A 21,746-nucleotide genomic window follows, 5' to 3' on the forward strand; every position below is an offset into this window, starting at 1 on the left:
TTTTTACATTTTTTACAATCTTTTTTTGTATATATTTCAGTTCATCTTAGTTTGTTCAGTTTGCTCACCCACTGTTTTTTTCAGGTTGTTTTTCTTCAGGTTTGCACTTGCTGATGTTCAATATTCAGTATATTCACACCTAATCTGTACTAATGCTTTGTCTTTCAACACACCATTAACATATTGTTTGCCTTTGCTCCGTGACCTTTTGGTCAGCTATGTGGCCTGGTCCAATCTGCACCTTCTCCTTTGTTATCTCTTGCCCAACCCCCACCTCACTTGTTTATAATCTGTGACTTTTCTAATATTTGTCAGTTCCGAAGAAGGGTCACTGACCCGAAACGTTAACTCTGCTTCTCTTTCCACAGATGCTGCCAGACCTGCTGAGTGAATCCAGCATTTCTTGTTTTTGTTCCAGAGAATATAACCCTAGTTTGTGCAATCTATCCTCGTCATTTAACCCTTGGAGTCAAGGTATAATTCTGGTAATTCCATGCTGCACACCCGCCAAGGCCAATATATCCCTCCCAATGTGTGGTTCCCATAACTGCCCATAGGTGTGGTCTAGCCAGGGCTTTTTATAGCTGAAGCATAGCTTCTACCCCTTTGTTGCCCACTATAGCACGGAACTCGGTATAACACGTATCCATCTTGGACCTCAAAATTTTCATTTAAATTTATCACCACCCAACAAGCAATTCAATAAAATGAAATGTATTAGAATTATGAAAGCCTTAATGTTGTGAAATTAAATTCTTTGTGATTAAGGAATTGTTCTGTCACCCAAAACCCTCACAGGCTGATCAGCCTCTGGGGAATTTTCCCGAATCCCAAAATGTTCCTCCTGCTACAACCTTTGACTGATGATCTACAGCTCTCACTGTCCAGGCCTCTGAGGCCTTGTCTGGCTCCTTGCCTCCTGCCCTTCTCACTTCCCGACATAACTCACCCCCTACCCTGTTCAAGCTCACTGTTCCTCCAAACACCGATTCCCTTTTTCCCATTCTTGCTGCTCCCCCAATCACAGGTTTCTTCCTTTCCATGCTTGCTAATTCTCCAATCACAAATTCCCTCTCTCCCATGTTCACTGGACCTCCAATCACAGCTGCGTCTTTTCTTCTCTCTTTCCAGACACTTGCACTCTTGCCATTGGGATTGCTCATGCTCAGTGCTGAGTGGCCTGTTTATGTCAATGCACAGGACATTCAAGATTACTGCATTGTCGTGCATGCTCATACCTCAGCGGGAACATTGCTTATAACTACCTCAAAACAAAATTTCAAATTAAAGGAAGGAAAACTGAGAATTTGGTGCAAGAGTTCAACTGCTGAATTAAAAGGCACAGATAGAGTGAGATGTGGTAATTCTGGGGTTTGTGTGCTTATCTATCACTGAACACCACTGAAATTTTCTTCTGGGGATAGACAAGTACATAACACAGTCTCACTTATAACGCAGTCTCGAGATATGGTCCCCGTGGACTGCGTTAAAGTGGGGCCCCAGTGTACTCTATTCTTCTAGATATGAAGGCCAGCATTCAATGGCCCTTTTTGATTTTTTTATATACCTGTTCATGGCATTTTAATGATCTATGCACCTGGACCTCCAATTTTCTTTGGACCTCCACTGTTTCTCACTTTTCACCATTTTGAAAATACCCTGATTTATCTTTTTTAGGTCCAAAGTGGATGAGCACACATTTGCCTTCTTTGAAATACATTTGCCACAGTTTTGCCCATTTGTATCAGTGACCATTCTTTATCTGTGAACCTTAACTATGGCTGTGGACTATTCACCAGCAGTAAACCTGATCTGCTCTTATCTGGTATTCCACATGCACAAGCTTCCAGCAGAGAGTCAGGAGATAGTGACCCACAACAGGAATCCTGGTTGGTTTTCTCTTCCCAGAATTGAGGCCAATTGTTGCACCATTGCTCTGGCTAAGATCAACTCAGTGCAGACCAGAGAACTGAATTGGAGCCTGACTACTCTGTATGATCCTGCTATTCACTGGCTTAATCAGGGAACTTCCTCAGCTCTCATTAAGTTCTAATTTAATAAGGGTTCTTCAACTGGTTACATGAAGGATTTCAAAAGGCAAGCTTGACATAAGTTATAGTCATACTGCAGCCAGTGCAAAGATGCCGTTGAGCAACACTACCTCCTCTATTTGGTCCCTTGGAAATGTTATACTGTGCATCTTGCACCACACAATGTGAAAATCTCCTGGTACCAATACAGATGTATAATATAGCTGCCCCATTGTACAGCTGTAGCCAAATAATCTGGAATTATGGCAAAAATTTAGAATTCACTTTTATACGTGTGCAATTCCCCCTGGAATTGCAATTTTAAAACACTATTTTCACTGCAGTATTTTTCTTCTTAGCTACAGTATAATCTTTGTCAGTGATCCCAACAGTTAGGGCGGCACAGTGGCGCAGTGGTTAGCACCGCAGCCTCACAGCTCCAGCGACCCGGGTTCAGTTCTGGGTACTGCCTGTGTGGAGTTTGCAAGTTCTCCCTGTGTCTGCGTGGGTATTCTCCGGGTGCTCCGGTTTCCTCCCACAGCCAAAGACTTGCAGGTTGATAGGTAAATTGGCCATTATAAATTGCCCCTAGTGTAGGTAGAAGAATGGTGGGGATGTAGTAGAGAAAATGGGGTTAATGTAGGATTAGTACAAATGGGTGGTTGTTGGTCAGCACAGACTCGGTGGGCCGAAGGGCCTGTTTCAGTGCTGTATCTCTAAATAAAATAAAATAAAAAAGTTACTATGGGCAATGGATACATGTATTAAATATATAGCCATAGAATCATTGAATAGTATAGCACAGAAAGAGGCTATTTGGTCCACTGAGGCTGTGCCAGCTCTTTTGAAAAACAATCCAAATAGTCCTACACCCCCAGTCTTTCTCCTTATTCTTGCAAAGTTTTCTCCTTCAAGTAGTTATCCAATTCCATTTTGACAGTGACTCTTCAATCTTTATCCATCAGGCTGTGCATTCCAAATCCCAACGAAGCATTGCAGAAAAAAAGTTTTTCCTCATGCCACTTTTGGTTCTTTTGTCAATCTGTGCCCTCTGGTAATGAAACATTCAGCCATTGGAAACAGTTTCTCTTTATTTCCTCTACCCAAATCCTTCTTGACATCAAACAGCTCTATCAAATATCTTATTAACCTTCTCTGCTCCAAGGAGAACAACCCCAGCTTCTCCAGTCTATCCACATAACTTGGCTGGAATCATTTTAGTAAATCTCTTCTGTACCCTTTCTAAAGCCTTCACATCCTTCCTAAAGTATGGTGTTCAAAATTGGACACAATACTCCAGCTGGGGCCAAACTAGTGTTTTATACAGGTTCAGCATGATTTCCTGGCTTTTGTGCTCTCTGGGCTGAATTTTACAGGGTATTTGGGGATGGACTCAGAGGTGGGAAGGTTGGCAGAATAGCATGGGAAGGCACTGGGTGGCATGCCCATTATCTTCCCGCAGCCATACTGTTTTGCTAGCAATGGTAAAGGTGGTAGATAGTCCAACCACCCAGAGCCCAACTGAGACATTTAAGCGGCCTATTTAGGGCCTCTTCCCACCTCTGTTAGCATATTACCAACAGTGGGGAAGCCCTCCGCCACGTGGAAAGACTGCCAGGTAAACTCTGGCGGCCTCCCAGTGGGCTTGGAGGGGCCCTCCTTTTTGGGCACTCTGGCCCACAAAAGAGCCCCCCAGCAGCAATGGCTGCCCCTGTCGCATCAACACTGCCTGACCTCAGCGACCTCCTCTGCCCTTGCCAGGGCATGCTTGACTGGCCCCGGCGCCCTAATACTCCATTTCCCTCACTGTGAGGGAGAACATCCATTGAAGTGCCCTCGTCCTCCAGGTGCAGCTCCAGCAGAGGCCACCGCTCCCAGTGCTGAGGTTGCTGAACTGCCAGCTTCTGATCGGGCCAGTAGCTCTTGGAAGCAAGCCAGCATCCTTAATTGGACGGCAGCCCTGGTGAAACCCATAAAATGTGGCTCCAAAGCAGGGCCGTCCCCACTTTTGGCCCTGATGGCGGGACCACTGCCACCTCGGAAAAATCCCAGCCTATGCCTCTATTTATAAAACCCAGGATCCCATATGCTTTATTAACTCCTTTGTTAACCTGACCTAACACCCTCACAGATTAGTACACAACACCCACAGGTCTCTCTGTTCTTGCACCCTTTAAAATTGTACCATTTAACTTGCATTGTCTCCCCATCCTTCCTTTCAAATAATAAGTGTACAGCATTGAAAATAAATGATACATTACTGGCGATTATACTTTATTATTCCTCTGTAAAACTACTAAACAATACACATATACTACTGCTGTATAAAAGTTATTTTGTTTGTATTCTTTGGTGTAACCTGTTCTCATTATATCATCATCTGAGTTCGGTGCATATTTCTTGGAAGTAGACTGCCAAGAACAGCGCCTTTGAATTTTACGGATTAAACTTTACATGGAGTGATACCTCGAGTTGAACAAAATATCACAAAACCCTGCGCAGCATGAGTGCTTAATGTTTTCCTACAGCAAATTCTAACGTTAAAATAAAATGGACTTCACACTCTGAAACCTTAATGGAGAAATGTATTTGATATAAGTACCATGTAAAATGATCTGTTGCACAATGGTTCCTTCTAAGTGGTGTTCTAACTAAATGGTTAATCTTTGACAGATAACCTCTGAGTTGCTATGTTCAATACTATCTGACTTCAGTGTTCCCAAGGCAACATACGCAAACAATTAGAAATAGTTTCCCATAAATTCTTGCTAGCTGAACAAGTTATTTCAGGAGATCTGACTGAATATGTGATATGAACGGAGCCAGCTGATGTTTACCCTCTCATATCCGATTGGAGTCCGATAGCAATAAGGAAAAAGAGACCCGTTGTATTTTTAGAAAGAAAATTTACGTTTGGACCCTGTTCTGTGTCCTAGTGGACCGACCGAAATAGAATGAACGTGAAGACATGCAGCCAGTTTACAACATTAGAAATGGAACACTGGACCAAGAAAATCTTTTAACATCCTGATCCGGGTCAGCCCGTTAATCCGGTGGGATAAGATCTCTCCGCATTAAGAAGAACAATCTGCAACTCAATCCGATTGTCCGTTTTACTCTTTTGCAAACACTGTCGATCACATGCATTTTATAACAAGCAAGGGAGAGGGAAAGAAGGGTTTCTATCACTTCATCTGTTATACCTGCTTGTATTGGGAAAGCGTTGTCCAAGAAGGTGGATTCAGCCAGCACATGGCAGAAAGAGAGCTGGAGGAAAAGTCCGAAGGCGATCGGGAACATCCCGGCTCGGCTACAATTCAAACTTGACACTGGCGTCGCTGTTGCCTTTTGGAGAAGAATGGCAAACATTTCCCATTAAATCTTCTCCTTAACGCACACCGGCTATATTTAAATTGAGAGTACATCAGCTGCTTTTACAACACAAGCCCCATCGCGGACATTAGACACTGGCACCGCACATTACTGCTAGGTGGTGATGATCAGACAGTATAGAGATTTAAACACACACACACACACATTTCTGGACCAGGTTTTCTCACTTAGGACATTTATTGTGTCTAAGTGTCGATGAATTATTTTATCATGTTTATATAAAATCAAGTCCTGGGCGTCTGAGTGAATACCAACAGGATTTGATATTGCGTATATGTCAATTCTTTTCTCCGAAATACGAGTGACCTCATCTTCAGAAGGGAAAATGCAAATTTGAAACCAATAGCGATGTTATTTTTTAAAAAGGCATCAGTCAGGTGCAAGGAAACTGAATTAGACCAAACACCGTCCTCTTAAATCTTAATCCCCAAAACGATACCGTCCCCATTAATCCCAACCCCAATAAAAGTACCGCCCCTATTAATCCGAAAACTACAAGATACTACTCCTAATAATTTTAATGCCAATAAAGACACCACGCATATTAATCCTAAACCCCAATAAATATGCCATCCCTATTAATCCTAACCCCGATAATGAAAGTGAACCATTTCATCCAAACCTCAATAAAGATGTCACCCCCATTAATCCTAAATCCAATGAAGATACAGCCCCTATTAATCACAACACCAATCTCATTCAACCTAACCCCAAAAAACATTAAGCCTCATTAATTCCAAGCCCAATAAAGATACCGCCTCTATTAACCCAATTAAGGTACATAAGAACATAAGAAATAGGAGCAGAAGTAGACCATATGGCCCCTCGAGCCTGCTCCATCATTCAATACCATCATGGCTGATTCTCAGCCTCAATTCAACTTTCCTGCCACTCCCCATAATCCCTTGATTCCCTGAGAGACCAAAAATCTGTCTCTCTCAGCCTTAGTATGTATCCAATGATGGAGCATCCACAACCCTCTGAGGTAGAGAATTCCAAAGATTCACAATCCTTTGACTGAAGAAATTTCCCCTCATCTCTGTGCTAAATCATCAGCCCTCTATATCCTGAGACTGTGCCCCCATGTTCTAGATTCCCCAGCTGGGAAACAACCACTCATCGTCTACCCTGTCAAGACCCTTCAGAATCTTCTAGATTTCAATGAGATCCCTCATTCTTCTAAACCTTGGGGTGTCCATATTAATGCTAAACCCAAAAAAGATACTGCTGCTATTAATCCAAATCCCAATAAAGATACCACCTCTATTAATCCCAACCCTAATAAAAAAATGTCCCTATAATCATCAAATGAATAAAGATACCGTCCTGACTAATCTACACCCCAATAAAGTTACCTCCCCATTCATACTAACCCCAATAAAGGTCTCACTCCTATAATGTTCTATTAATCCCAATGCCAATAAAGATACCGCCTCCCATTAAGCTTGACCGCAATAAAGATTCAGCCAAATAAATCCCAAACCGAATAAAGATACCACACCTAATAATCCTAAACCCCATAAAGATAATGCTCCATTAATCTTAACCGTAATAAAGATATTCCCCCTAAAAGTAGAACATCCAAGGCAGATGACCCCATATTAATCCTGAACCTCAATAAAGATACCACCCCTACTAATCCTGAACCCCAAAAAAAGATAGCACCGCTATCAATCCCAACCCAAATAAAGAGAGCACCCCTATTAATAGTAACCCCAATAAATACACCGCTGCTATTTATCCCAGCACCAATATGCATGCCACCCTATTAATCCTAAACCCAATATAGATACACCCAATTAAACATAATCCCAATAAAGATACTGCCCCTCATAACCATAACCTTGGTAGATGCTGCCCTATTAATCCCAACCCCAATAAAGATACTGCCCTATTCATCCCAACCCAAATAAAGATAGAATCCCTATTAATCCTCACCCCATTAAAGACACTGCCCCGATTAATCCTCATCCCGTTAAAGATACCTCCCCTATTAATGGAAATCCCAATTAAGTTACTGTCCCCAATAATCCTAACCCCAATTAAGATACTACCCCTATTAATCTTAACCCCATTAAGATACCGGCCATATTAATGCTAATCCCCAGAAAGATAGCACCCCTGTTAATCCTAAACCCAATAATGATACCATGCCTATTTATCCTCATTCCAATTAAGGTAGTACTTCAACTAATCTTAATACTGCCCTGATTTATCCCAACTCCAATAAAGGCAATGCCAATTAATCCCAACCCGAATAAAGATATTGGGCTGAATTTTACAACAGCGCCACCGTTTGTCGTGGCGTACTCTGATGGCAGCATGCATCCTGTGTGGATGCAGCATCCCTGAGCCCCGCGATATTACACACAGGGACTCATTTAAATGGACGGGGCAGAAAGGCCGCCCCCCAATGACATAGAGGAGGCGGCCGCTGCGTCCCAGGCAATGGCTTCGGGTGCCACCGCACAGGTGCCAGCACCATTTTTAAAGGGCTTCAAGCCCTTCAGCTACATTTACAGTTTTAAAGGTCCCGCTTTGATAAAACATTCAATAAAAGTTTAATTTAACTTTGAATCCCCTCTCCCAGCCCCCCGCCCACTGAGTACTCAATAAATAAATTGATCTATCCCCCAAAAAACACTTTTTAATATTCCGAACCTTCCCTCTGAAATTCAGCCCATATTTAACCTAACTCTAATAAAGATGCTGCCACATTAATCCTTCCCCCAATAAAGGTACCTCCCCGATTAATCCCAATCCAAACAGAAGAATATAACAACATGAGAAATAGGAGCAGAAGTAGACCATATGGCCTCTCAAGCGTGCTCCACCATTCAATACAATCATGGCTGATGTTCTGCCTCAAATCCATTTTCCCACCCATTCTCCATATTCCTTGATTCCCTGAAAGACCATAAATCGGTTTATCTCAGCTTGAATATACTCAGTGATGGAGCATCCACAAGCCTTTGGGTTAAAGAGTTCCAAAGATTCACAGCCTTCTGAGTAAAGAAATTTCTCCTCATCTCAGTCTTAGATGATCAACCTTTTATCCGGAGGCCTGCCCTGTACAGTTGTCGCAAGACTTCCCTATTTTGATATTCCATCCACCTTGCAATAAATGCCAACATCCCATTTGCCTTCCTGATTGCTGCACCTGCATGATAACTTTTTGTGATTCATGTACAAGGACACCCAGATCCCTCTGTACTATAGCATTCTGCAGTCTCTCTCCATGTAAATAATATTCTGCTTTTCTATTTTTCTCACCAAAGCGGATAACCTCACATTTTCTCACATTATATTTCATCTGCCAAATTTTTTCTCACTCACTTAACCTATCTATATGTCTTTGCAGTCACCTCACAACTTGCTTTCCTACCTATCTTTGTATCATCTGCAAATTTGGCTACAATACATTTGGTCCCTTCATCCAAGTCATTAATATAGATCATAAATAGTTCAGACCCCAGCACTGATGCCTGTGGCACTCCACTATTGTTTGCCAAGCTGAAAATGCCCCACTTATCCTGACTCTCTGTTTCCTGTTAGATAGCCAATCCTCTATCCATGCTAATATATTACCCCAACACCATGAGCTCTTACCTTGTGTAGTAACATATTATGTGGCACTTTATTGAATGCCTTTTGGAAATTGAAATATACTACATCTACTGGTTCCCTTTTATCCACCCTGCTTGTTACATCCTCAAAGCACTCTAGTAAATTTGTCAAACACAATTTCCCTTTCATAAAACCATGTCGACTGCCGGATTGTATCATGATTTTCTAAATTTTCTGCTACTACTTCTTTAATAATGGATTCCAGCATTTTCCAAATGGCAGATGTTAGGCTAAGTGACTTGTAATTTCCTGCTTTCTGTCTCCTTCCTTTCTTGAACAGAGATGTTATATTTGTGGTTTTCCAGTTCACTGGGTCCTTTCCAGAAGTTAGGGAATTTTGGAAGATTATAACTAAAGCATCCACTATCTCTGCAACTGCTTCTTTTAAGACCCTAGGATGGAGGCCATAGGTCCAGGTGACTTGTCAGCCTTCAGTCCTATTAGTTTTCCTAGTAGTTTTCTTCTAATGATTGTGATTGTTTTAAGTTCCTCCCACCATTCTGCTCTTGATTTTCAACTATTGGGATGCTTTTTACATCTTCATCTGTGAACACAGATACAAAATACTTGATCAAAGTCTTTGCCATTTCCTTGTTTCCCACTGTTAATTCTCCAGTCTCATCCTCTAAGGAACCAATGCTTACTTCAACTACTATTTTCCTTTTTATATATTTGTAGAAGCTTTTACTGTCTGTTTTTATATTTCTTGCTTGTTTACTCTCATACTCTAATTTCTCCCTCTTTATTATCTTTTTAGCCATCCTTTGCAGGTTTCTGAAATTTTCCCTATCTTCTGGCCTACCACTAATCCTCACAGCAATGTACGCCTTTTCTTTCAATTTGATACCATCCTGAACTTTCTTACTTAACCACAGATGGTCCATCCTTCTCATAGAGTCTTTCTTTCTCAATGGAATATATCTTTGTTGAGAGTTATGAAATATTTCCTTATATGTCTACCACTGTTTCTCCACTGTCTTACCTTTTAACCTATTTTCCCAGTCTACTTTATCCAACTCTGTCTTCATACCATTGTAATTGCCTTTATTTAAGTTTAAGACACTAGCTTCTGGCCCAAATTTCTTGCCCTCAAACTGAATGTGACATTCTATTATGTTATGATCACTCTTGCCTAGAGGATCCTTTACAATGAGGTCATTAATTAATCCTGTCTCATTAGCAGGTCTAAAATAGCCTGCTTGCTCATTAGTTCCAGAGCATATTGTTCCAAGAAACTGTCCCGAATACACTCTATGAACTCATCATCCAGGCTACCTTGGCCAATTTGTTTTGTCCTATCGACATGAAGATTAAAATTGCCCACGATTATTGCAGTACCTTTCCTACAAGCCCCCATTATTTTTCATTCACACTCTCTCCTACAATGTAGTTACTGTTAGGGGTCTATAAACTACTCCCACCAGTGGCTTTTCTCCTTTGCTATTTTTTCTATCTCCACCCAAAGTGATTCTACATTTTGATCTTCTGAACCAACATCATTGCTCATTACTGTACTGATATAATCCTTTAGTAACAGAGCTACCCCAACTTCTTTTCCTTTCTTCTCGTCCTTCTGAAATGTCAAATACCTTTGAATATTTAGTTCCCAACCTTGGTCACCTTGCAACCGCATCTCTGTAATAGCTATCATATCATATTTATTTCTATTTGTACCATCAATTCATCCATCTTGTTATGAATGCTGCATGCATTCAGATAAAGAGCCTTTAATTATGTATTTTTACCATTCTTCCCTCCTCTGACCTTATTTGCTGGTGGACTCTGTCCATTCCTGTCACACTCTGGTTATCATTACCCTAATCTATTGCCTTTTCCTTTCTTGTTAACTTTCTAAATTTCCCCTCACCTGAACTCTCCCCAACGCTATTTAGTTTACAGCCCTAGTTATATGGTTCATCAGGACACTGGCCCCAACGCAGTTCAGGTGAAGCCTGTCCTTCTTTCCCCAGTGAACCCTCACTGTACTGCTTCCAAGGCAAGTATATCCTTCCTTAGATATGGAGACCAAAACTGCACATAGTACTCCAGGTGTGGTCTCACCAAAGCCCTATATAAGTGTAGCAAGACTTCCTTGTTCTGTAGTGCCATTCCCTTCAATAAAAATCAACATGCCATCAGACTTCCTAATTGCTTGCTGTACCTGCATGTTAACTTTCTGTGTTCCTTGTACGTGTATATTCAAGTCTCTCTGAACATCAATATTTTAAAGTTTAATGCCTTTTTAAAAAATACTCTGCTTTTCTATTCTTGCTACCAAAGTGAATAACCTCATACTTTCCCACATTATACTCCATCTACCACCTTGTTGTTCATTTACTTAACCTGTCTATATCTCTTTGTATGCTCCTCACAGTTTACATTCCCACCTAGCTTTGTATCCTCAGCAAACTTAGATACATTACTCTCGGTCTCTTAGCGTTAGTCATTAACATGGATTGTAAATAGCTGAGGCCCCAGCACTGATCCCTGCGGCACTCCATTAGTTACAGCCTGCAAACCTGAAAATGCTCTGTTTATCCCTACTCTCTGCCTCCTGTCTGTTAAACAATCCTCCAACTATGCTAATATATTACCCCAACCCAATGAGCCCTTATTTTACCATATTAACCTTTTATGTGTCACCTTCTTGAATGCCTTTTGGAAATGCAAATATACTACATTTACCTGCTCCCTTTTATCTACCCTACCAGTTATATCCTGAAAAAATTTTAATAAATTTGTGAAACATGATTTACCTTTTGTCACGAATACATGTGAAGCTCTTTGTAAATTGTGTTTTGTGCATTTGAGTATTAATGTCAACCACCATTTATGCAGCCTGTTAAGTTTTAGCTGGGTTCCGATTGTCAAAATGAAGGAAGGAGTCAGGTGGGACAGCAACTTGAAAAGGGTCTAGCTTTAATACCCAAACAAACCCTATCCAACCTGCCTGAACTTGAAACTGTAGCAGTTTGAGGGTACAGCCCGTTTTCAAACACACAGCTGCCTTTTGTTGGTAGATTAGCCCAGTTGCCTGCTGCTGGACACCTCTCTCTAAGACATAGTCTGCAAAAGCCAGAAAATTAAAGAAAACACAGGCTGCAAATAGTGAAGAAAATTAAAGACACAGTCTGCAAAAATAGCAAGAAAACTTGCCTTCGGCTAGCTTCCTCTCCATCTAAGGAAAAGGTGACTTCAGCAAAAATCAAGCTACCTCCATTTCTATCTGAGTGCAAAGAAGGAGAAATTTGTAAGAGAAGAGATATTTCCAACAGCTCCTCCCTTGTTCGGCATTTCTAATTGGTGATCTCCAATTTCTGGACTCTTCTGGATAATTTTAACGGACACTAGTTTTAACTGAAATTCATGTTAGTTTATATTTCTATTTAGTAAATGTCCTTGTCTTTTTATGCCTTTAACCTTTCCCTGAATGTTTGTAAGTGTGCGTGGCGAAGTTAAAGCCCTTCCCAAGTATAAGAGTGTGTTAATAAACCCACTTCTTTGTGATAACTTTAAAAACTGTGTTATTGATGTGGTCATTTATTATCAGGGTTTAAGGGAGGGAAAGAAATTCAATCACTGATCTATTTAAGGAGAGGTGGTTGGAACAACAGGGAAATTTGTTCAGAGAGAAAAAGGATAACTACCTGTTCATAACACTTTATAAAACCATGTTGTCTCTGTCTGACCATACTATGATTTTCTAAGTACATTTTTAAGACTTAATTAACAATAGATTCCAGAATTTTCCTGATGACTGATGTCAGGCTAACTAGCCTGTAGTTCCTGCTTTCTCTCTCCCTCTTTTCTTGAATAGCAGTTTTACAGGATCTAACTTTCAATCTGCTAGGTCCATTCTAGAAACTACGGAATTTTGGAAAATCATAACCAGTGCATCTCTGCAGCCACCTCTTTTAGAATCCTAGGATGTAGGCCATTAGGTCTTCGGGATTTGTCTGCTTTTAGACCTTTACGTTTAGTTTTTAGTTTTAGTTTTAGAGATACAGCACTGAAACAGGCCCTTCGGCCCACCGAGTCTGTGCCGACCATCAACCACCCATTTATACTAATCCTACACTAATCCCATATTCCTATCACATCCCCACCTGTCCCTATATATTTCCCTACCACCTACCTATACTAGGGGCAATTTATAATGGCCAATTAACCTATCAACCTGCAAGTCTTTGGCATGTGGGAGGAAACCCACGCAGACACAGGGAGAACTTGCAAACTCCGCACAGGCAGTACCCAGAATCGAACCCGGGTCCCTGGAGCTGTGAGGCTGCGGTGCTAACCACTGCGCCACTGTGCCGCCTAAATACTTTTTCCCTACTGATATTAGTTACTTTAAGTTCCTCACTCTTATTAACCCCTTGGCTACCTTTCATTTCCGATACGTAATTTGTGTCCTCTCATGTGAAGACAGACACAAAATATTTGTTCAATATCTCTGCAATTTCCTCATTCCCCGTGATAATTTTTCCTGCATCTGCCTCGAAGGGATCAATGTTTACTTTAGCTACTTTCCTCCTTTTTAAATGCTTGTAAAATTTCTTACAATCCGTTTTAATATTTCTGGCTGGTTTATTCTCATCCTATTTTTTCCCCTTTTATCAACTTTTTGGTTACCCTTTGCTGATTTCTAAAACTCTCCCAATCCTCAGGCTTACTACTATTCTTCGCGACATTACAGGCCTTTTCTTTTAATCTAATACTATCCCTAATTTCCTGAGATGATTTCCAGATAGATTTGTCACTAAGTTTTTGTTTTTTAATAGAATGTATTTTTGCTGAAAGTTTTGAATCATTTCTTTAAATGTTTCCCACTGTTTATTTACTGCCATTACTTTCAGTCTATTTATCCAATCAACCTTAGCCAGCTCTCCCTTCATACCTATGTAATTGGCTTTTTTTTCAATTTAATATTCTTATTTTTGACTTGAATATGTTGATCTAAATCATATAGAATTCAATGATATGGTGATCACTTTTTCCCAGAGGAGCATTTACTATGAGATTACTAATTAACCCTGCTTCATTTTACAATACTAGATCTAAAATAGCTTTTACCCTAGTTGGTCCACAATGTATTGTTCAAGGAAGTTGGCACAAAAGCATCTCCAAACGCATCTTCCAGACGACCTTGGCCAATTGGATTTGTCCAGTCCAGATAAAGATTAAGGCCCCCCCACGATTATTACATTGCCTTTGTTACAGGCTCCAATTATTTCTTGCTTAATGCTCTGTCCACCAGTACAACTACTGTTAGTGGGCCTATAAACTACTCCCACCAGCGTTTTCTGACAGTTGTTATTCTTAATCTTCACACATACTGATTCCACTTCCTGATCTTCTGAGCCAAGATCCTTTCTTACTCCTGTCCTTATACCATCCTTTATTATTAGGACTACTCCTCCTCCTTTTCCATTCTGCCAGTCTTTTTGAAATATTGGGCAGATATTTTCTGGCCCCACAGAGCGGATTTGGAGGTGGGACCGGAAGCAAAATTTGAAAGTTGCGCGTCAAGTCCCTGACTTGTTCCGCCTGCAAGTGATCTTGTCGGAGGCAGGTTAACGTGGCGGCGTCTACCCGCTCGGCAACAGAGTAGGCAATTAGGGTCAATTAAATGTCAATTAAGCAGCATACACAGAGTGCCATGAGATTCTGCAAGCAGCGCATGGGCCTCCCTGCTGTGCCGGCTCCCCAACAGGTGAGAGTAGGCAACCTCACAGCTGGAGGTCGGAACGTCATTACTTTTGAGGCTGTTGAAGGACTCACTGGCAGCAAATGGCAAGGCTTCTCTCTGCCCCTATCATAACCTTGTCATTGAATAATGAAATCGTGGAGAAGGATGTCTCCGATAGCCATATGCAGTTGACCTTCCATCTGATAAAGCTCCAATAAAGTACAGACCTATTAATCCTAAACCCAATAAAGATACCGCTGTTATTAATTCCAACTCCATAAAGATACCATGCCTATTATTCCTAAACCCAATAATGATATTGCCCTATTAATTCCTAACCATGATAGAGATAATGCTCATATTAATTACATGAAACTACCAGATTACCATAAAAACCATCTGGTTCGCGAATGTCATTTAGGAAAGAAATCTGTTGTCCTTACCCAGTCAGTCCTCCAGGTCCACAGCAATATGATTGAATCTTAATTCCCCTCCAATGGCCTAGCAAGCTACTTAGTTGTGTCAAAAAAACTACAGAAAAGTCAAAGAAGAATAAAACAAGATGAACCACCAGCATTGACCTAGGGACCAGAAACAGAAAAGGCACAACCTGCCCTTTCAACCCTGGAAAGTCCACCTCACTAACATTTTTAAAATTCTTTTCATGGGATATATGAGTGTCGCTGGCAAGGTCAGCATTTGTTGCTCATCCCTAATTGCCCTCGAGAAGATGATGGTAAGCCGCCTTCTTGAACCGCTGCAATCCATGTGGTGTAAGTACACTCACAGTGCTGTTAGGAAGGGGATTCCAGGCTTTTGACCCAGTAACTCTGTGGGAACGGTGATATAATTCATCGTCAGGATAGTGTGTGACTTGGAGGGGAACCTGCAGGTGGGGTGCTCCCATGCATCAGCTACCTTTATACTTCTAGGTGGTAGAAGCCATGAGTTTGGGAAGTGCTGTTGAAGGAGGCTGCAGTGCATCTTGTAGATGGTACACATTGCTGGCATTGTGCGCCGGTGGGGTATCCAGCAAGTGGGCTGCTTTGTCCTGAATGGTGTTGAGTTTTGTGAGTGTTGTGGGAGCTGCTCTTATCCAGGCAAGTGGAAAGTATTCCACTGCATTTGGGACTTGGTACTTGTAGATGGTGGACTGGCTTTTGGGAGTCAGGTGAGTTACTCATCATAGAATTCCCAGCCTCTGACCTGTTCTTCTGGCCACAGTAATTTTTTGGCTGGTCCTGTTAAGTTACTGGTCAATGATAACCCCCCAGGATGTTTATGGTGGGGGATTCAGTGATGGTAATGCTGTTAAGGGGAGATGGTTTGATTCTCTCTTGTTGGAGACGGTCATTGCCTGTCACTTGTGTGGCATGAATGTTATTTGCCACTTATCAGCTCAAGCCTATATGTTGTCCAGGTCTTGCCACATGTAGGCTCGGACTGCTTCAATATCTGAGGAGTTGCGAATAGTACTGAACACTGTGCAATCATCAGCGAACATCTCCATTTCTGAGCTTATGATTGAAGGAAGCTCATTGATGAAGTAGCTGAAGATGGTTGGGCCTAGGACACTACCCTGAGGAACTCCTGCAGTGATAGCCTGGGGCTCAGATGATCAACCTCCAATAACGGCAACCATCTTCCTTTATACTCGTCATGACTCCAATCAGTGGAGAGCTTTCCCCCGGATTCTCACTGATTTCAATTTTGCTAGGGCTCTTTGATGCCACACTCGTCAAATGCTGCCTTAATGTCAAGGGCAGTCATTCTCACCTCACTTTTGGAATTCAGCTCTTTTGTCTTGTAATGAGTTCTGGAGCAGAGTGATCCTGGCGGAACCCAAACTAAGCATTGGTGAGGTTACTGCTGATTAACTGCTACTTGATAGCACTGTCAATGATACCTTCCATTGCTTTGCCATTGATTGAGAGAAGGTAATTGGCCGGATTGGATTTGTCCTGCTTTTTATACACAGGACATACCTGGGCAATTTTCCACAATGTTGGGTAGATGCCAGTATTGTAGCCGTACTGGAACAGCTTGGCTAGGGGCGCGGCTAGCTCTGCAGCACAAGTCTTTAATACTATTGCTGGAATGTTGTCAGGGCCCATAGCCCTTGCTGTATCCAGTGCCTTCAGCCATTTCTTGATATCATGTGGAGTGAATCGAATTGACTGAAGACTGGCATCTGTGATGCTGGGGACCTCAGGAGAAGGCAGAAATGGATCATCCACTCGGCACTTCTGGGTAAATATAGCAGGAAATACTTCAGCCTTGTCTTTTGCACTGACATGCTGGGCTCCCCCATCATTGAGGATGGGGATGTTTGTGGAGCCTCTTCCTCCGTTTAGTTGTTTAATTGTCCACTGCCATTCATAACTGGATGCGCCAGAACTGCAGAGCTTTGATGTAATGCAACAAATGCTGACCTTGCCAGCGACACTCATATCACATGAAAATAATTTTAAAAATGTTAATGAGGAGGACTTTCCAGGGTTGAAAGGGCAGGGTGTGCCTTTGCTGGTTCTGTTGCCTAGGTCGATGCTGGTGGTCCATCTTGTTTTATTCTTCTTTGACTTTTCTGTTGTTTTTTTGATACAACTAGGTAGATTGCTAGGCCATTGGCTGTGGAATTGCTTTGTTCTATCGCATGCTGCTCCCGCTGTTTAGCCCATGCACGTTGTCCTGTGTTATAACTTCACTGGGTTGGCTCACCTCATTTTTAGGTACGCCTGGTGCTGCTCCCGGCATGTTCTTCTTGACTCTTCATTGATCCCCTGGCTTGATAATAATGGTGGAGTGAGGGATATGCCAGGGCATGAGATTACAGATAGGGGTTGAATACAATTCTGCTGCTGCTGATGGCCCTCAGCATCTCATGGAGGCACAATTTTGCATTGCTAGATTTGTTCGTAATCTATCCCATTTAGCATGGTGGCAGTCCCACACAACATGATGGAGGGTATGCTCAGTGTGAAGACAGGACTTCATCTCCACAAGAACTGTGTAGTGTTTGCTCCTACCAATACTGTCATGGAAAGATGCATCTGCGACAGGTAGATTGATGAGGCCGAGGTGAAGTAGCTTTTCCCTCTTGTTGGTTCTCTCACCACCTGCAGCAAGACCAGTCTGGCAGATATGTACCTTCATGAATTGGCCAGCTCAGTCAGTACTGGTGCTACCGAACCGATGTTAGTGATCGTCATTGAAGTCCCCCAAGCAGAGAACATTCTGTGCCCTTGCACTCCTCCGTGCTTTTTAAAGTGGTGTTTAACAGGGAGAAGTATTGGTTCATCAGCAAGGGAAGGCAGTAGGTGGTAATCAGCAGGGGGTTTCCTTGCCCATGTTTGACCGGATACTGCCACCATTAATCCCAACTCCAATAAATATGCTGCAACTATTAAAAGTTCAAACTCAATAAAGAAAGCGCCGCTATCAATCCTCACCCCAATAAAGATACCGCCCCATTAATCTTAAACCTAATAAAGATACTATTGCTATAATAAAACCCACGAAAGATACTGCATCTTCAAATCCTAAACCCCTATAAACATAATGCCCCTATTAATCCTAAACCCAGGAATTATATCGTCTCTATTAATCCCAACCTCAATAAAGATACCGTTCGCTCCATTAATCCTTCCCCAATAAATATACCACCTCTATTAATCCTAAAACATTAAAGATACAGCACTTATTAATCTCAACCCCAATAAAGATACTGCCTATATTACTCCTGCCCCCAACAAACATACTGCTGCTATTAATCCTCACCCCAATAAAGATACCCCCCATTAATGCAAGGCCCAATAAAGATACTGCCCCTATTACTTCTAAACCCAATTAAGATAACACCCCTACTACTCCCAACCCAAATAATTATGATGACAGATTCTTCGCAGGTGACGATCATGGGAAGGCCTGTCTCGGTGGTAGCTGGTATGATCGTTGGTGACTGAAGAGGCCAATTCCTGATCTGCAGGCTCTTGAGCAGTTGGAGCACAAGATCTCCTAGTTAGCAGAGGCTCTGGTATGAGCAGACTCCTTCCACTGTCTGTAGCTAACTTCAGCAGCCTCCTATCTGTTTGTTTCAAACTTGTAGGCCGCTTTCCTGGTTGCTATGCACCAGCTGTCTTGGTTGGCAGCCTCCTGCTCCCACACCAGTTGGTCAATGTCAACCAGAGAGAGTTGCCGTTTCAGCTGGTCTTTGAACCATTTGTGAGGTGCACCTTGATCTCGCTTACTGGAGCATTGTTCACTATAAAACACTGCTTTTGGCATTCTGGAATCCTCCCTGTGTGACACATTTCCTGCCCAGTGTAACTGGTGTTGTAACAGAATGCATTCAATGCTGGATAGATAGGCTCTGTTGAGGACTTCATTATTTTGTGGTGTGGCCCTGTCATCGGATATTCATTATGGATCAAAGACAGTGTTGATGGAAGCGCTCCAGCAGTCACATTTGTTTTCTGTACAGAATCCATGATTCTGACCCATACAAGAGGGTGATAATGACAACTGCTCTGTATACTTGAATTTTGGTGGAGATGCATAGTGAATGGTTTCACCAGACATATTTTGTGAGGCGGCCAATGGGGCTGTTGGCCTTTGACAGTTGATTGTTTATGCCCTTGTTGACAATGGCATCATTTGAGACAATATTACCTAGAACTGTTCAACTGCATTGAGGTTGCTGCTGTCAATGCTGATCTGCAGAGGACATGTAATTTCCTCGGAGCTGTGGTCGGTACAGCACTTCTGCTTTCTTTAGGCTAATAGCAAGGCCAAAGACATTTGCTGCCTCAGAGAGACAGTTTAGAATGAGCTGCATTGCCTCCTCCCTGTGTGCCAGAAGGGCGTGATCATCAGCAAACAGAAGCTCCATGATAAGCTCTACTGTGGTTTTGGTATGTGCCAGTAGCCGTCGCACGTTGAAGAAACTGCTATCTGTTTGGAAGTGGATATATATGCCCTCTGTCAAGCCTGCCTCTTGAAGAATCATACTGAAGAAAATAGAAAAATGGATCAGTACCAGAACACACCCTCACTTATGAGATAGGGAAGCTTTCTGAAAGTGCTCCATTCTGCCTGACCTAACCTTGCTGGCCTTCGTGCAGTTGACAGAGAATGATGAGGAACCTTGGAGGGCATCCCATTCTAGACAGTATCTTTCAAAATCCGTTTTGGCTGACTGTATCGAACACTTTGGTTAGATCTACAAAAGTAGCGCACAAGCCCATGGTTTGTTCTCTACACTTCTCTACACTTCTTCTATTGGGTCTGAATCCACACTAACTTTCAGGGAAGCTTTCTTCAGCTATTGTCAGAACAAGTCTATTTAGAAGCATTCTGGTCAAGATTTTGCCTGCAATGTAGAGTAAGGTGATACCTCTGTAGTTTGAACAGTCAGACTTTCAGTCTTCTCTCCCTTGTTTATGTAGAGGGAGACAATCTCTGCATCTTGAAGGTCCTGAGTCACTGTCTCTTTCTCCCAGCATACTGTAAACAGATTTGTACGCCTTTCAAGGATCACATCTCCTCCCTGTTTATACACCTCGGCTGGAATCCCATCTATTCTCAGGCCTTTGTGTGATTTTAATTGTGCTGTAGCGCTCTTGATCTCTTCATGGGTTGGTAGCTCATCCAGTTCAGACTTCACTTCCCTCTGCAAGATCTTTGCGATGGATGTCACCCACTGGTTACCAAACAGACTCTCAAAGTGTTCTGACCATCAATGCAAGATGGATTCTTTATCTATGAGCATGGTTTTGCCATCCAAAGATTTTAGTGGTGCCTGCACCTGGTGGGAAGATCCCTATACAGATCTCAAGGCTTCATACAATGATCTCATATCTCCCATATCTGCACACATTTGTATTCTCTTAGTGACCACTGTTCAGCAATTGTTTTGGAGGACGTGGAGATTGGTTTGCAGAGCGCTGCAGGCTTCCCGATATGCAGCTTTTATAATTATACCACACCTATTAATCCTACCCTACTCAGACACCGGAAACATCAGAGGAATATATGATGGCATGAAGAGAGCTCTTGGGCCAACCATCAAGAAGATCGCCCCCCTCAAACCTAAATCAGGGGACATAATCACTGACCAACGCAAACAAATGGACCGCTGGGTTGAGCACTACCAAGAACTGTACTCCAGGGAGAATGCTGTCACTGAGACTGCCCTCAATGCAGCCCAGCCTCTACCAGTCATGGATGAGCTGGACGTACAGCCAACCAAATCGGAACTCAGTGATGCCATTGATTCTCTAGCCAGCGGAAAAGCCCCTGGGAAGGACAGCATTACCCCTGAAATAATCAAGAGTGCCAAGCCTGCTATACTCTCAGCACTACATGAACTGCTTTGCCTGTGCTGGGACGAGGGAGCAGTACCACAGGACATGCGCGATGCCAATATCATCACCCTCTATAAAAACAAAGGTGACCGCGGTGACTGCAACAACTACCGTGGAATCTCCCTGCTCAGCATAGTGGGGAAAGTCATTGCTCAGTCGTGCTGAACAGGCTCCAGAAGCTGGCCGAGCGCGTCTACCCTGAGGCACAGTGTGGCTTTCGTGCAGAGAGATCGACCGTTGACATGCTGTTCTCCCTTCGTCAGATACAGGAGAAATGCCGTGAACAACAGATGCCCCTCTACATTGCTTTCATTGATCTCACCAAAGCCTTTGACCTCGTCAGCAGACGTGGTCTCTTCAGACTACTAGAAAAGATCGGATGTCCACCAAAGCTACTAAGTATCATCATCTCATTCCATGACAATATGAAAGGCACAATTCAACATGGTGGCTCCTCATCAGAGCCCTTTCCTATCCTGAGTGGCATGAAACAGGGCTGTGTTCTCGCACCCACACTTTTGGGGATTTTCTTCTCCCTGCTGCTTTCACATGCGTTCAAGTCCTCTGAAGAAGGAATTTTCCTCCACACAAGATCAGGGGGCAGGTTGTTCAACCTTGCCCGTCTAAGAGCGAAGTCCAAAGTAC

General features: G+C 42.5%; 1 protein-coding gene across 3 annotated transcripts in view; it reads right to left on the reverse strand.

Moving 5' to 3' along the window:
* The window catches only part of colq (collagen-like tail subunit (single strand of homotrimer) of asymmetric acetylcholinesterase), a 250,889-nt gene extending 245,340 nt beyond the window's left edge, over positions 1 to 5,549 (reverse strand). For 2 of the 3 annotated variants that reach the window (XM_068050809.1, XM_068050799.1), the window contains exon 1: positions 5,234 to 5,548. In XM_068050809.1, coding sequence (XP_067906910.1) covers positions 5,234 to 5,399 — 166 coding nt within the window. In that variant the 5' untranslated portion in view covers positions 5,400 to 5,548. Of the gene's footprint in view, positions 1 to 5,233 lie in introns of all 3 variants that reach the window. The other variant, XM_068050814.1, reaches the window with a different exon arrangement.
* Positions 5,550 to 21,746: the final 16,197 nt, after the last annotated feature.

This window comes from Heterodontus francisci, chromosome 2, assembly GCF_036365525.1.
Source record: "Heterodontus francisci isolate sHetFra1 chromosome 2, sHetFra1.hap1, whole genome shotgun sequence".
Taxonomy (NCBI): domain Eukaryota; kingdom Metazoa; phylum Chordata; class Chondrichthyes; order Heterodontiformes; family Heterodontidae; genus Heterodontus; species Heterodontus francisci.